The sequence below is a fragment of the Sinocyclocheilus grahami genome, unplaced genomic scaffold, assembly GCF_001515645.1.
Source record: "Sinocyclocheilus grahami isolate Dianchi unplaced genomic scaffold, SAMN03320097.WGS_v1.1 scaffold166.1, whole genome shotgun sequence".
NCBI lineage: Eukaryota > Metazoa > Chordata > Actinopteri > Cypriniformes > Cyprinidae > Sinocyclocheilus > Sinocyclocheilus grahami.
Genome location: NW_015505345.1, coordinates 454,909 through 470,539, shown reverse-complemented (window position 1 = coordinate 470,539; position 15,631 = coordinate 454,909). Strand labels below are relative to the sequence as shown.

General features: G+C 38.1%; 1 protein-coding gene across 1 annotated transcript in view; it reads left to right on the top strand.

The window, feature by feature from the left end:
* LOC107593177 (heparan sulfate 2-O-sulfotransferase 1-like) overlaps positions 1-1,321 on the top strand; it is a 64,984-nt gene extending 63,663 nt beyond the window's left edge. The window contains exon 8 of the mRNA XM_016282792.1: positions 7-1,321. Within this exon, the coding sequence (XP_016138278.1) occupies positions 7-108 (102 nt within the window). The 3' untranslated portion in view covers positions 109-1,321. The remainder of the gene's footprint in view (positions 1-6) is intronic.
* Positions 1,322-15,631: the final 14,310 nt, after the last annotated feature.

Below are 15,631 nucleotides of genomic sequence, written 5' to 3'. Positions count from 1 at the left end.
GAACAGTTTCAGTTTGTGCGCGCTCACAGCGTCAGGGAAAAAGACGGAGAGCTTTACCTGCTGGCTCAGAACTTCTTTTACGAGAAAATCTATCCAAAAGTAAACTAGAGTTGACATTAGCATGGTACAAGTGTCGTTTGGCCTGTTCATGTACTGTTCTGTCACATTCACTGGGAAGAGAAGAAAAGGACTTCTACAATGTGGACACAGATACCTGGAAGTCCTAGACTAGAGGGGCTGAAGTTTTTATAGTTGAGAGACTTCACACAGTCCTGACAGTGACGCTCGGTATCTAGCCACTTTGGGCCCAGTATCTTTTTATGGACTTTTACAGCAGTGAAAACACTTGTGACATCACCATCAAATTGTCACATAATTCATCATGCCTTGCAAAAGAAAATGACAGAACCTCTTTGGCCATCAGTCACTGTTGTAAAAAAAAAAAAAATCAATTTTGAACAGGGTCAAAAGGGTACTGCTTTTTGTACCTGATGTTTGGTACATTAGAGCACCTCCTTATTTTACTACTAACTGTGGTCTTGTGAATTCTTAACACTTTCTTGCGTTGTGTATATTCATTTTTAATAGAATGACATGAACAGTGTTTACAGACTTTAGTAAAGGTATTGTAGCCAGAGTTTAGAATGCGGTCAAACAGATTTCATATCTGTACAAATTGTATTTACATGTATATTTTATGTAATTGGACCAAATGGTTGTAAGAAATTCAAAGTTGTAGTTTAAAACTAGTTATTTTGAAAATAGACATCTTTTTGGGGACCCCACTGGTGCTTGCTTTTTTTTCTTTTCTATTTTTCGCTCTTTTTTTTATCATTGCATCTCCTGAAGACTCTAAAACTAATGAAACCGAACAGTTGAATGAATCTGAATAATGAAACAGAAACTGACCTCTAAGACGATCTTTCATTGTTCCATTATAGAGACTGTTTTGGACCGGTTAAAGACCGTTAGATCTGGCCTCTGTGTTCCTGTTTCTACCTGCTTCTGTGCGAAGCCTTATTTGTCCAGAACAGGTTCCTTGAATGATAACTGCAAGTATCGTCTTGTATCTTGTAGGGCGGTATTGGTTTAAGGTAACTTGGTCTCAACAGACTACTGCCCTCTCAGAAGTCGTAATATTGCATTTTACCAGAAGATCAAAAAAGAAAGAAAGATGCTCAAACCAACATTAGTTGTACACTCAATAGTGCCTTCATGAATCATTCATTCCACCCTGGTTTCAGCAGTTGTTCAGGTCATTTAAACAATGTCTGTGTATTAAAATGTTTTTAAAACTGCCAGCTTTCCTTTTATATTTGCTTATTTTATTTTTATTTTTTGGTATAAATTGTCTCCAAGCATTTCAAATAAACGTTACTGTCTGTGAGACCATGTTTTTTTTCAGTATGCTTAGTTTTTCTTCAAAATGGGCTTTGGGGATATGCTTGGAGGGTGTGTACATTTTGAGAGGAGAGTTTGATGTACATTTTTTACTTATTAATTTATCAGTGATCATATCAATTGATCATATATAGCACAAAAGCATATAGTACTATGCTCACCAAGGCTGCATCTGTTTGTTCATAAACACAGCGATCAGTAATATTATGACACGTCGTTACTGTTATTTGTGAGCAACTTAATGCATCCCTCTTGAACAAAATAATAGATTTCTAAAAATAAAATAAAAAACACACACAACTGATCTTACCGATCCCAAACTGTTACTACACAGTTTTTATTCATCTTCCATTATCAAGCCCCACCCTACTTTATTTATTTTCTTGTCAAATAATTTATTTCACTCAGAAATATGTCACATTACAGCGAATGGTTTACAGCAGGGGTGTACAACCTTGGAAGGTCACTATCCTGCAGATTTTAGCTCCAATCCTAATCAAACACACCTAAATGAACTAATCAAATGCTTCAAGATTACTAAAAACTTCTCGGCAACAGTGTTTTTGGTCGTATATTTCTCGGCAAGAGTGTTTTTGGTCATAGTTTTTGGTAGTTTTGTCTCCGTTTTAGTTTCACCATTAAATAAGGGGAGGCTGTCATGGTGACTAGGAAAAATTAAATCTAATTCTGAAGTGGTACGGAGTAAAAGTGGGACGAGAGAGAGAGAGTTCAATGTGATCAGTGGAAAACAAAACATCTGTGTTCATCTCCACGGACAGACAGACAGTATACAGGCCAAAACCAGACACGTCACATGACCAGGAGAGAACGTCTGCTTCACAAAAGAGAACTCAATTAACTTTTTTTTTTTCTTTTTTTTTTTAGCTGCAGGCATAACAAAGCATTGTTTCATTAGGCAGATGCATACAAGCTGATAATTATTCCTCAATTAAAAAGAGCCTGTACCATGTATTGATTTGCAAGGGAGAAGGTTAATTAGGAGCACTGAAGTTCTCTGTGTTCTGTTGATGTAGAGTTGCTATCATTTGTTTGTTTCCACGTCAGCGAGTATCCTAGTATGAAACATGATTTTATCTGAGAGTTATTGATTGTTTAGAATACTTTTAAGTTTAATGACAGCATCTCTTGAAGGATCACTGAGGGGTAAATTATCATGCACAGGAGATATAATAGTCTGGGAGCTTAAAATTATTGCATGTTTTTAAACGTGACCAGCTGGGTCTTTCGAAGTATTTAAATGGCCTTTGTGTCTCCTACATAAAAATAAATAATGTTATTCATGTAAAATCAATAACTTTAATAGTACTATATACAGTAAATCGTATTCATTCTTCATGAAGATGCTTTCTTCGGCCTGTTCCCAGTCAGTTTTATCTAACTTTCCTTTGCTGTGTTAGCAAATACAACTTAAAAATATATAAAGGAAGATAAAATATTAGATTTATTTCCGTGTGTGTGTGTGTGTGTGTGTGTGTGTATTATAGGCTATTAACTATAATATTGTGTGTATTATTAGGCTATTATCTATTTATGCAAAGTTACTTATAATCAGTAGAATGTCTAAATTGGACTATCGAAATAAAGTGTAACATTTATTACATTATTATATTATTATTCTATTATAATTTTGTCCTTGTTTTTATATTGTTCTAGGTTTTGACAAACACTTTGGTCTTGTGTGTTGAGATTATGCATCAACCCTGATACCATTCTGCTTAATTTATTTTTAATTAAGAATGACAGATTGTGCGGCTTTAAGACATAGATGTAGCTACAATATATGACATACCCACAAGTTGTGGCCACGACAAAACCAAGTGCACAGAACATGTCCTGTCCCAGGCACCGTACTTTGTCATAACAACATTATCGTGATATTTCAAAAAGCAAATACTTCAAGGGAAAATAATTAAGCACTATCAACCTTTCCTAAGGTATAATTACAGCCAAAACTATATTTAAATATATCAATTAAAATATATATATTAACACTTCAATTAAACAATTCAGTTGTTTCAAAGAATGTATTACCAATATGAAACTGGAAAAGACGTCCATTATATATAATGATACAGATATGTGTGATACTTGTATTTAAATAAACTTTAAGCCCTGAAAATATACTGTCATATCTAAATGAATTATAAAGGAACTTTTTTTTATTGCTTGCTTTCTTGCTTGCTGTCACTTTTGATCTAATATAGGCTATCCTGTGTCTTGTATTAAATGCAGAATATGCTTAATTCTTTCTTCTTCCACCAGAGGGAGTATTGTGTTCACTGATCCGTCCTTCTCCAATCAGCTCAGCTGGAACTGTTCAACAAGCCCCATTAATGCACCTGTACTGAGCCAAATGGACCAAACGAATGGGGCATTACCATTAAGAATACAGATTGCTCTATTAGAGCTACACTGGCTTTCAGCTTAGGTGGTAGCTATAAATAAAGCTCTTTACTTTAGACCCAGCAATTTGTGCCCCTCTCTCTGTTCTCTTGCATAAATGACACACTAAGGTTTAAGTCACTGTGTGCAAATGGTGGGCTGGTGATGCAGCCGTTCCAGAGAATAAGTTTAGCGTTTCTGGGAAGACTTTTTTGTCATGATGTCTTCAAGAAGCTTTTAGCAAAATGAGCGATTTACAGGTCTAAATACACTAACTGGTGTATTTAACTTCCCTATTTGTCAAATTACAGGGAGATGAGTGTGACATGATTGGCTGTATTTTTAATAATAGGAAGAACGAGTCTGCTCTCTTTATATTTGAAGGAAATGATTCAGGCCTACTTAAGGTCAAAAAGTAAAGCTGACCACCATTAGACGAGTACTGTGAGTCTCTGTGCTGAAATAACCTCTAAATCAGAGTCAACATAATGACCTCATTCAACTAATGAAGGCTAGCTGGGTTTGACAACCATAACCCTCTGGACTTCTGACAAAATGGCTGTTTTTTTGTTGTTGTTTCTGGGTAGACCAGAGGAGTTTGCTGAACTGTGGAGTAAAACTGGCCGCGGTGTTTTGAAATTGGTGCTCCATAAAACAAACAGAGCAGAGAGGAGGAGAGACACTGACCCCCTACTCTCCAGGACAGAAGGCAGGACCTCTGAGCACTTGGCTAAAGGGATTTATTATGCTTGCTATGAAAATGCCTTCATCTGATGGAAACATGGTGATCTAAATTGGAAGGTGGGGGGATAAAAAGTTCAAAGTCAACGGAGAACCAAGGAAACTAGCACATTATTTCCGATCTTGGGCCATTTAGGTCTCCTTGACTATGCAAGCTAAAAATAGTATTTAAGGGAGTTGTTCACATGATGTGGAAAGATAATTCGGAAAAGCTAAACATGCAGGACGTGGTTTGAATTTACTATTCGAGACGAATGACACAGGTACTGGAACAATCTGATTGCTCACTATAGGAAAGAAATTGAAGTATACCGCATAGAGACATTTCAATATAAACATCATGATGGGTCATTTTGATGTATGTGATTAAGGCTTTGGTCTTACCAATTTGTTTTTATCCAATTGCTTTTTAGATTTTAGGTCATTTCTACTAATACATGGAAATAACACTCATAAAGTCCTTCAGGAAAATTGTCCATAACCATCTCCTTCCATTAGCCTCCTGCAGAAACAGCCTGAAGTCTGATGCTGGATGTGACCTTTGACTCCTAATTAGATTGGTACCTGTATATTGTGGCTGTATGACATTGGAAAAGATTCTTTCTCTGTGCCCCTCGTTCTCGTTAATGCAGAATTCAGGGAGGTAAAGGACCTAGCAGGCAAAGAGAGAGATGCAATCAGCAATTCAATCGTGCCTATTGTTCAGGCTTACTGATGAGCTTTGCAGTGCAGATAATGGAGTAAATTATTTACCTCTCTGCTCTCTCTTCTTATTGTAGTCAGTGCTGTCAGTATACCTCTGCAGAGCTGTATGGTCACAGGTTGAAGGCTTCAGATCTTGCTCAACTGTCAGCATGTTTCAAATGGTATTTGGCTTTTTCTTTTGTCTTCTTATCTCCTTTTCTGTTCTTAAGGGTCATTCTATAAAATAGATGCCATTTGGATCCCTCATATGTTTAACAATGAATAGCTGATGCTGACTTTACACTTGTTTAATAGACATTAAAAACTACTGTACGAGCTGCACATTTTGATTTATATATACACTTCATTATTAAAAAGACTTATTTTTTAGATTATGTCAAACCTGTTTCCACCAATTATTAGCCTACTGGTCTGTTCATGTTCAAAATCCTTCAAAAATGGAGTTTAAAAATCAAAATTTGAAGAAGAAAATTATATATTATGGTAACGCCACGGCAGGGGGGGGGGGGGGGGGGGGGGGCCGTATAGACTTTTGTCCACCCCGTTCAGGTGCCATTCATGTTTTTGCAGTTAAAGGACATGGAAGATACACACATTTATTTGTAAAATTGAATTGAAGAGTTCAGATGCAAAAGCTCATTTTAAAAATCATTTTAGAAGAACATTTCAAATGGCACTTGGAGGCTTTTGCATCTATACACAGGAGCCTGCTAAAAAAATCATTGATCATTTTTATCATGTAGGTTCAGTAATTTCACTTTAATAGCAATGAATAGGTTCTTTTCATAGCCATTAAAGTGAATTAACTGAACATAAACATAGGATCCTGAGAAAAATGCTCATTTTAGAAGAAAATTTCAATCGGCACTTAGAGGTTTTTGCATCTGAAATCCTTAATTTCTTTGTACTTAAGCGTTGCGTTTTTCGAACGCAGTGTCATGCATGAGGCACTGACAAAGTCTCGAAAGGCGAATGCTAAAGTCCAGTGTTGGGGGTAACTCATTACAAGTAATGCGAGTTACGTAATCAGATTACTTTTTTCAAGTAACTAGTAAAGTAACGCATTACTTTTTTTGAGGGGGGGGTGGTGGCGGGCTGCGGGGGGGCGGCGGGGGGGGGGGGGGGGGGGCTATAGACTTTTGTCCACCCCGTTCAGATGCCATTCAAACGGAACATGTTTTTGCAGTTAAAGGGCATGGAAGATACACACATTTATTTGTAAAATTTAATTGAAGAGTTCAGATGCAAAAGCTCATTTTAAAAATCATTTTAGAAGAACATTTCAAATGGCACTTGGAGGCTTTTGCATCTATACACAGGAGCCTGCTAAAAAAATCATTGATCATTTTTATCATGTAGGTTCAGTAATTTCACTTTAATAGCAATGAATAGGTTCTTTTCATAGCCATTAAAGTGAATTAACTGAACATAAACATAGGATCCTGAGAAAAATGCTCATTTTAGAAGAAAATTTCAATCGGCACTTAGAGGTTTTTGCATCTGAAATCCTTAATTTCTTTGTACTTAAGCGTTGCGTTTTTCGAACGCAGTGTCATGCATGAGGCACTGACAAAGTCTCGAAAGGCGAATGCTAAAGTCCAGTGTTGGGGGTAACTCATTACAAGTAATGCGAGTTATGTAATCAGATTACTTTTTTCAAGTAACTAGTAAAGTAACGCATTACTTTTTTAATTTACAAGAAAATATCTGAGTTACTTTTTCAAAAAAGTAATGCCAGTTACTTTGTTTTCCCATTTATTGACTGACAAGTCTCCTGTCCCCATATTGGGAGAAATCGGGAGTGCAGAGGCGTTGTGTGTGCGCTGTGTGAACATGATGTTACTGTAGTTCTAGACTAAATGTGAATCCTACTCACAAAAATCCTACTCATCCTACTCACAAAAAACTGATTTAGTATTCATCAAAATGAATTAAAACAGTGAAATGCAAACTCAGAATATGACGCAAACCTGCAATAATTAAATATGTTAAATAACACAAATGTATCTAATCCCATATATATGTGTGTGTGTATATATATATATATATATATATATATATATATATATATATATATATATATATATATGTTCTGAAATTGCATTTAATTGCTTTCTTTTGCCTTGCATCTTTGCCACTATTATGCAACTAAAAAGGTTCAAATGGAAGCATCACAATCTGCACTTCTAGTGGAAAAAGCATGATGCACTGAAAATAGTATACCATTTGGACATAGTTAGCATACTATTTTCAACATGCTATAATTGGAGACCCACTAATTATAATCTTGCATAATAGAAGATGGATAGTATATGAATTGGGACGCGTCCAAAGTTTATTTATCAAACGCACAACAATACAGTATGCTTCAGTAATTGCTGGCAATGACATATTCTTTCTGCAAGCTCCAAAGAAATTAGAACTCACTCGTAAATAGAGCAATTAAAGAGAAAAATAGATGAACATATACACATATTAATGTACAAATTGTGCAAATACTGCAATATGCCTTGTGTGGCATGAATATTCCATGTGCGGCACATATACCATACCGTCCCATGAAATACCATGCCGTGATAGATTTTATTGACCTTTTTTAACCGGAAAGTAACTACTAGTAAGTTCGGGCCCGCAGGACAACTTATTAAAATTTCACTCACTCGGATCCTCAACAAAGCAGGACTGTATCCACATGTCATTACAGAAGTGAGAGAAGTCTAACGGTGACCCAGCAGAAGCTCGCTCTCCTGCTGTGGAGAGGACACGGCTGCGGGTTCTCTGTGCTTGAGTTCCAGAGCTTTGCTCGGGTCACACATTTCTGGAGGCTGCTTCCCTGACAACTGCCAACAAAGGGGGCATTGAAGAGAGGCACTTTGATGCCTAATCTACATGCGTTTGTACAGAGAAACCGGAGCCACGTTAAAGGAAACAGGTGCGACTAATTACAATGCTCTACAGTCCTTTCTCTTTCCTTCTCACTCGCTCTCTATTCCTTTCTCTTTGTATTTATCGCTCTCCCTTTCATACGATGACTATCACAGAGGCCTCGGAGCGAGGGAGTTAGAAGCACAAATGTTAGGGCACATAGAGGGCGCAGTCTCTGCCGCACACCAGACATCAAAGCTGGCCACTTAAAAACATTCCATGACACTGCTGGCTGGCCCTGCTCACCAACGTGAAGTTGGCTGTTATTGAATAGCTTGATTTAACCTGTTGCCAAGTTAAATTAACCCGCTTTAGTTTCTCTCTTTTCAAAGTCTTGACCTATGTCAGAAAAGTCAAATATGTAAAACAGGACGGCTGAGCATAAAAGAGCCTCGCCATGAAAGTTTAGCTTGGAATATCCACATGCTTGCCAAGTTTTCCATATTAGTTGTTCATTAAAAATACTCAAAAATATGAAATGGATCTGAGAGCAACTTTCCAAGGCAAAAAAAAGGTTGTAACCAGGGGAGTCTAGGTTATTTATTTATTTTTGACAGTCCTGACTCATGTGGTGCTGTAGGTCGTTGTGTGTGCAATGCCAAGGTTTCACGAAAATATGAAAAGGAAAAAAAAAAAATCAAACAGGATGAATGGAGCTTTAAATGAATACTAATGTTTTATAGTAAATTTTATATACCACTAATAGTGTTTTTTTTTAAGTTTACAAATGCTTTTCAGTAAATATTCGAAAGCAATGCGTTAAAAAATGTTTTATCTTTAGTTTTATATATATATATATATATATATATATATATATATATATATGAAGAGTTCAGATGCAAAAGCCTCTAAGTGCCATTTGAAACTTTTTTCTAAAATGAAAATTTTTATCAGGCTCCTATGTTCAGTAATTTCAAATTAATGGCAATGAATAGGTTCTTTTCATTGCTATTAAAGTAATATAACTGAACGTAAACATGTAGGAGCCTGAGAAAAATGCTAATTTTATAAGAAAATTTTAGATGGCACTTATAGAAGCTTTTGCATCTGAACCCTTCATATATTGCAAATTGTTTTAGAATGATATTTACTGTGAAATATATATATTTTTTCCTTATCTGATATAATAATATAATAAACCAGTTACAGAATACAAAATACATTATAATAAAATATAATAAACCAAGAAAAAAATGCAACTGAGCAAAACTATATATTATGTAGGAAGGTGCAAATGGTGAATAAGTGATTTCTGCCACAGCATTTTAGACTTTAATTTTTACTTACAATAATTGTGTTACTTAATAATCAATGATGAAACACAAAATTATTTTTGGAAGTTGCACTGAAAATTTACACGTAAGTTAATGGCCCTGATGCTTTTAGATGTGTTAAACCGTGATATCCATATGACCTTTGAACCTTTGCTCTCACACAGTTGTAAACACTCCAAGTGATCGCTCATTCACACTCAGCCTGGACGACTGCATTAAGAGTCCATGAGTCACATCTCTGGTGTCATTGTGCTTACATCTCAAGGGCCTGCAGGGATCCTCCAGCTGGAGAAAGTTGAGACGCCGTCAACCTCTTCCCATCTTTCCCGTACAATAAAGAGGTGTGACTTACCCTGAGAGACAATGCTTCTGGGTGTCAGGTTCATTCTGTGGGCCACCCCCTGTATTCTGTAACTGCAAACTGCCTTGACCGGTAAGATAATATAACTGATGTTAGCAGCAGGAACAATTAGGGTGGGGTGGAGACATCAAAACCTGTGTATCATTCACTGAAATCTGAAAAGCGACCAAATCAGAACAGCTTGGAGCGCAGACAGGTGTCTCAAATCAAAGCTGCTTTCTTTTCGAGGAGCAGCTTCAGAGCCTTTTGAAAAGCACTGTGAAATCTGACCGGCCAGTTGGGTGATTTGTCTTCCAAACTGAGTAAAGAAAAGTTTGCGAAGATGAGAGTTGAAGGAGACTTTTGCACTAGTGTCCTGATCTCATTATGAGCCCAGACTGTTTTTAAGAAGCAGAGGATATACATTTAGAGCCTTATTTATGCCACTGCATTTTATTTCCAAGCATTGTCCTGCTCTCTTTGACAGCAGGAATTTAATGCGGAGGCAGATGGCCAAATCCGTAAAGACAAATCTTCTACAAATCTAAGGTGCTCATAAACATAATACATTATGGCTGGAAGAGAGTACCTGTAGTAGGCTACACCTCAAAATCACTTTCAGATTTTTGAAAACAAGGCTATAACTTGACCTTATGGTTTGGTGAAGTGGAGCGTATTTCCATTTTGGTGGCAGGTCATTTTGTGGCCGTTTAACAAGCGACAGATACGTATGAGCTCCAGCGTGGCCACTTCGCTTTAAAGATCTATTTATAACGTAATGTTGCACACAGCATGCCTGTCATCAGCACACCGGCGACTAACCGCTGGTCCCAAACGACTGAAAGACACACTGTGTAAATCACTGTCTTCACTTCAGGATGTGGATACAAACCACAAGGGGCTGTCGACCGGCCACACTCAAATGCGACTTTGTTTTTAGCAGCTTGGGCTGACATTTCCCTTGAGCTCTTTCTGTGGATCATGCTTGTCTACCATCTGAAACTGGACAGTGAAGTCATTGTAAATCACACATTAGTGTAAACCTCTGCCTTTGGCGTGGATCCGACAGAACATGACTTACGCTCTCATCAGCGTTGGGCCGAATCCAGTATACCGTCATTTCATATTTTGCACACGACTGATTAAGTACAGCATTAGAGAGAGGAATGCAGGTCTGAGTTTGGGTCTCTGGAGGAAGGGGATGAGGAGGTAGAGGTTGGGTCAGTGTGGGATTAGGGCTCAGCGCACTTCCAGCCAAACTTCCCTCTCAGGTTTACTTGAGTCTTGGCCTTCTACTGTTGCAATGTTGAAATACTCAGTCAGCCTGTTGCATAAATACCAGAAAAGTTTTATCTTGAGAGAACAATGTAGCTTTGTTGATTTAATACACCAGTAGTTGATAAAGAGTTCTTAAATATCATGCATAGACCTTGTTTACATCTGGTATTAAAATCCAACTCAGGTGATCCGAGGTGAATAAAACACATTCGGAGGTAGTTGTGACTCCATCATCGCGTAAACGGTAATTTATTAAAGGTGCAGTATGTAATAATGACAGCTAGTGGTTGAAATGGGTACTGCGGTCTACATTCAAAATCTTGTTTGTTCCGCGGGTAGTCAGATTGAGGATGCGCAAGACTATCAGTGGAAGGAGACATACCTTGTAAACCGATGAGTTGATTTATCCATGTTTTAACATGCCTGTGGTCATAGAGCTTTTTAGATGGATGCTGAGGCTTTTTACGTCGGGTAGAATCTGCAATCTCTGACCCAGTTCGTTTGCTCTCTTCCATGGCTGCAGTATGCTGTGTAAGTGGGCGGAATCACACAGACCAAAACAAAAACACTGACACGGGATTTTCAAAGTAGAATAACTGGCCGTAGCAATGTTTTTTCTGAGAAACAAGTATGTGAACTTAGCATGTTTACTGAATAACTGCAAATGTATTATGATGTTTTTTATGCTTAAGTACAGTCAAAACATTACATACAGCACCTTTTAAATGTGTCAAAGGAACATCACAAGCAAATTATTTATAAATAATTAATTTTTTTTGCCAGATAAGATACAAAAAATATTTTCACTACATAAATGGGAATTTATACCTGAAAATATCTAGCTGCATTGATATTTTATGCCTTATGGATATCAAAAAAGTGTGAAACCCCTGTTGTGGGGAGTGAAGGATACATCACTACTATCTTTTAAAAGTCAACCAGATAAAAATACCTTAGTAGACTAGATTTAAAGGGGTCATGACATGGATTTTTTGTTATTATTATTATTTGAATATGTTCCTTGAGGTTTACTTATGTTAAATAAGTTTTTTGCACAAAAAAAAAATATATATATTATTTTCAACCCTTATTCTGGCCCTCTGTCAAAAACGACCTGTTTTAAGGGGCGTGTCCTTTAAGGCTTATGAGTAATCTGCCACTGTTATGATTGGCTAACGTCATTGCATAGTACAGTATCAATGCCCCGCCCCCTTGCTATTGCATGTGAGTGCTTTGACAACATGATCAAAATAAAATGGTAATTTCCAGACAAAGCATTATGAAATAATTTACATACGGTTTGTGATGCAGCTTCAGTCAGGTCTAGTACCACTTCATCTTTCAACAAATGTTTCTTTGTGAACTCTCTATTACACTGTACCTTGTTTACAAAGCAAAATGCTCCAATCACTCCTCATACACCATTCGGGATGCCATTAAAAATAAACTTTCCACTTTGTTCTTACGCTGGGATCTTTCTGATATCTGCACAAAGATGTGAACGAACCGTTTAAACCAAAGCGAATGTTCTTTCACTTCATTTGTCCTATTGACAGACTCAAGCGCGTGGACTGTGTCAGAAAACGAATGTGCATCTGTATACTGTATCTACTGTAGGCAAGATAGCGGCAGTGATTTTCATTTCTATTTGCTTTTGACACAACGCGACACTGAATGCCAGTGGGCGGGGCCTATACAAAAAAGACTATTCGTAGATGTCTTGCTCTGGAGGCTGTGTTTATGCAAACGACTGTGCCCAGATGATGTCACCCTGGCACCTCGGATCCAAACGAGCCATTTTCTGAGGGTTATTACATAAATGCTTTTTTATTGATGGGGACCTTTTAAGTTATGAAACTTGCTAGATGTATTAAGCATACAAAGACCTCTTCTATGTCAAAAGATCAAAGGAAATTTGGTTTCTCATGTCATGACTCCATAACATGGATGTAGGTATACCACCTAAGAAGCATTTTTTAGGTTCTGGGCATTGCCATAGTTTATTTATTTGTCTGGAAAAGGGAGCAGGAAGTAAGAGGCATTCTGGGGGTGCTTGACTGACATGTCCAGTGTTCTGTTGGAAGTTAAATGCATTTACTGTTCTCTCCTCTCACACAAAGTGAGGGCTATGATGATCCTAATGCACCTGAGAGCCTAACAATGGGCCGGCTGATAGCTCCGGTAGAAGGTCTTCCTACACCCCAGACACAGTCTCCTTTGTCCATTAATCTGCCAACGGCAGGCCACTTGTCTCTCTGATCATGTGTAAGAGGCTGGAGGGGACAGAGTGACAATAAAACGCACACCAGTGTCCAGTCGTGTATATAGACTGTCAGATTTTAGCTCTTGTTTAGCTATTCCACTTCCGTTGTGCTTACATTTGTAAGCAGGGCTGTTGTTCTTACATCATTGCAAATGAAGATGTGTTTGCAAGGATGTGACTCTGACAAGAGCAGTACATTTGTTTGTTGAAACATCTCCCTCACTACAAGGTGTTAGTTGAGAAAATCAATTCAGGTTGCTCTGTCTAAGAGTTCTTGAGTGCTCATCCAAATCAGTTAAATGAAGAGAGACTGTGAGCGTGTGTTGGTGTGAGCCAAAGTAAAAAGCAATAATTGTCGCATTCAAAGACAAATGACTGAATCTGCTCTCACAAGATAAATAAATGATTGTTAAAGCTTTTAGCCTAGCAAGTTAATAACCTTTGTTTTACATGTAGATGAGTGCAGAGCTAATCTGTGGAATATAAATGTTGTACCACACCTCTTGTTCCAAACAGTGAGCTGGATTCTCTTATTTCCTGCACCCCATCAAAATTAGTTCAAACAAAAATAAGAAAAAAAAGGCCTTAGACCAACATAACATTTATTTCTGTGGTATGAATTTGGTCGGAGCCGTTTCATAGCCACATCTGCTACTAATCCGTGACCTGCTGGGATTTGTAAATAGAGTTCAGTGAAGAGTTTGTTCCACTAATGCATTATAAACACGGAGGAGGGCTCGGGGCCTTTGAGTTTAGGGTTACATTCAATATGGAACCGGACGCTGCACTAATGCAACACTTTGCACATGGTTTGGCGTTTTGGAATTAATCATTTTCCATTGAAACCCCACTGTCCTTGTTCTTTATTTTTGCCCAAAGCAGAGAGAAAGCTGTCGTCTCGTTTCAGAACCTCACTGTTTTCGGAAACGGGAGGAGAAAGGATATTTGACAGGAACATAAATTCTTCCTTTTCTCTCTCTTTTCCCCACTCTGTTTCTCTCAGTGTTTTTCTCGAAGGCCCTGCTTAAAGTGGACAGCAGGAGCATTAATCACAGCCACGACTGCAGACAAACAAGGAAACTCAGTGAAAGCTGTAATGTCTTGTAGAACTTGTGTGAATATTCTACGTCGGCCCACCCTGTCTTTTTCTCTGCATGTCTGTTTTGTGGTTTCACTGATTCTGCACTCAGGTTAAAGGCCATTTTCCCATGCTGCTCAAAAACGTCAGCTCAAACGAGACGCACCGCAATGAGAGTTAAAAGGACATCAAAATTGGTCTGCTGTCATCAAGGGTCTGTCTTATCCCTATTTGCCTTTCTCCGACCGATCCATCAGCGAGGTCTGATCAAAAAGGGATACCGTGTCTTCCAGCATTCCTTATTCGTGGGGATGAGTGTCCCTGACTGTCCCTGTGCCACCACTTCCTGTCAGCCAAGCCTGAAACAAAGACCTTCTCTCTCTAACTCCTTTTCTGCTCTTCCTCTCTCGCTCGCTCTCTATAAGCCTGAGAATTGGGCATGAAATGCAACACATATTTATGAGATTATTATATCTACTGCCTCGTGTTTCATTTCCACGTACGAAAGGAGAACATTTTTCATCCCCTCTGAGTGAAAACATGTGAAAAGGACAAAATGATTTCGGTGCTGTTGTTGTCCTCAGATCTCCAAGGGGATGTTAATTCACATCGATCTTGTTTTGAACTAAGGCACTTCCCCCCAATACCATTAGAATGATAACAGCCTAAAATAATTCTCCTATCCCACCTCCCTCCCGACACGTACGTACAAACACTCGCACACAAACAATCTGTATAGAGATAATCCCAAGAGATGGATGCGCACAAAAACAGCCCAAAATGAAAAGGTCACTGAATTCTAAGCCGATTCAAAATGAAGCAAGTGAGGTTGTCAGCACGAAATGCAGCACACGACTTCTTTGTCTCCTAAACAGCAAAAGTCGACACAAGAGGAGTGATCAGAGGAAGACTCTGCGAGGGGGAAACGTGCCCTGAAGCAGAAGCAAGAGATAGCATTAGGGAAAGGCCTAAATAGTTTCTTTGAGCTTTCCATTGCAAAAACACCATGACGTAAAAACATATTTTTTAACATGTGTAACCATCCCAATCAACTGTTTACTTACTCTAAGGCCTCCCTTTTTGCTACAGTCGGATGCAAAAAAGAAAACTGCACATGCATGGAGGTGAATTAAAGTGTTTAGGGTACCGTTCCAACAATTGTAACACACCAAGAATTCTAAACAGTACGTCACACGGGTGTATTCCATGTAGCCATTAACCTG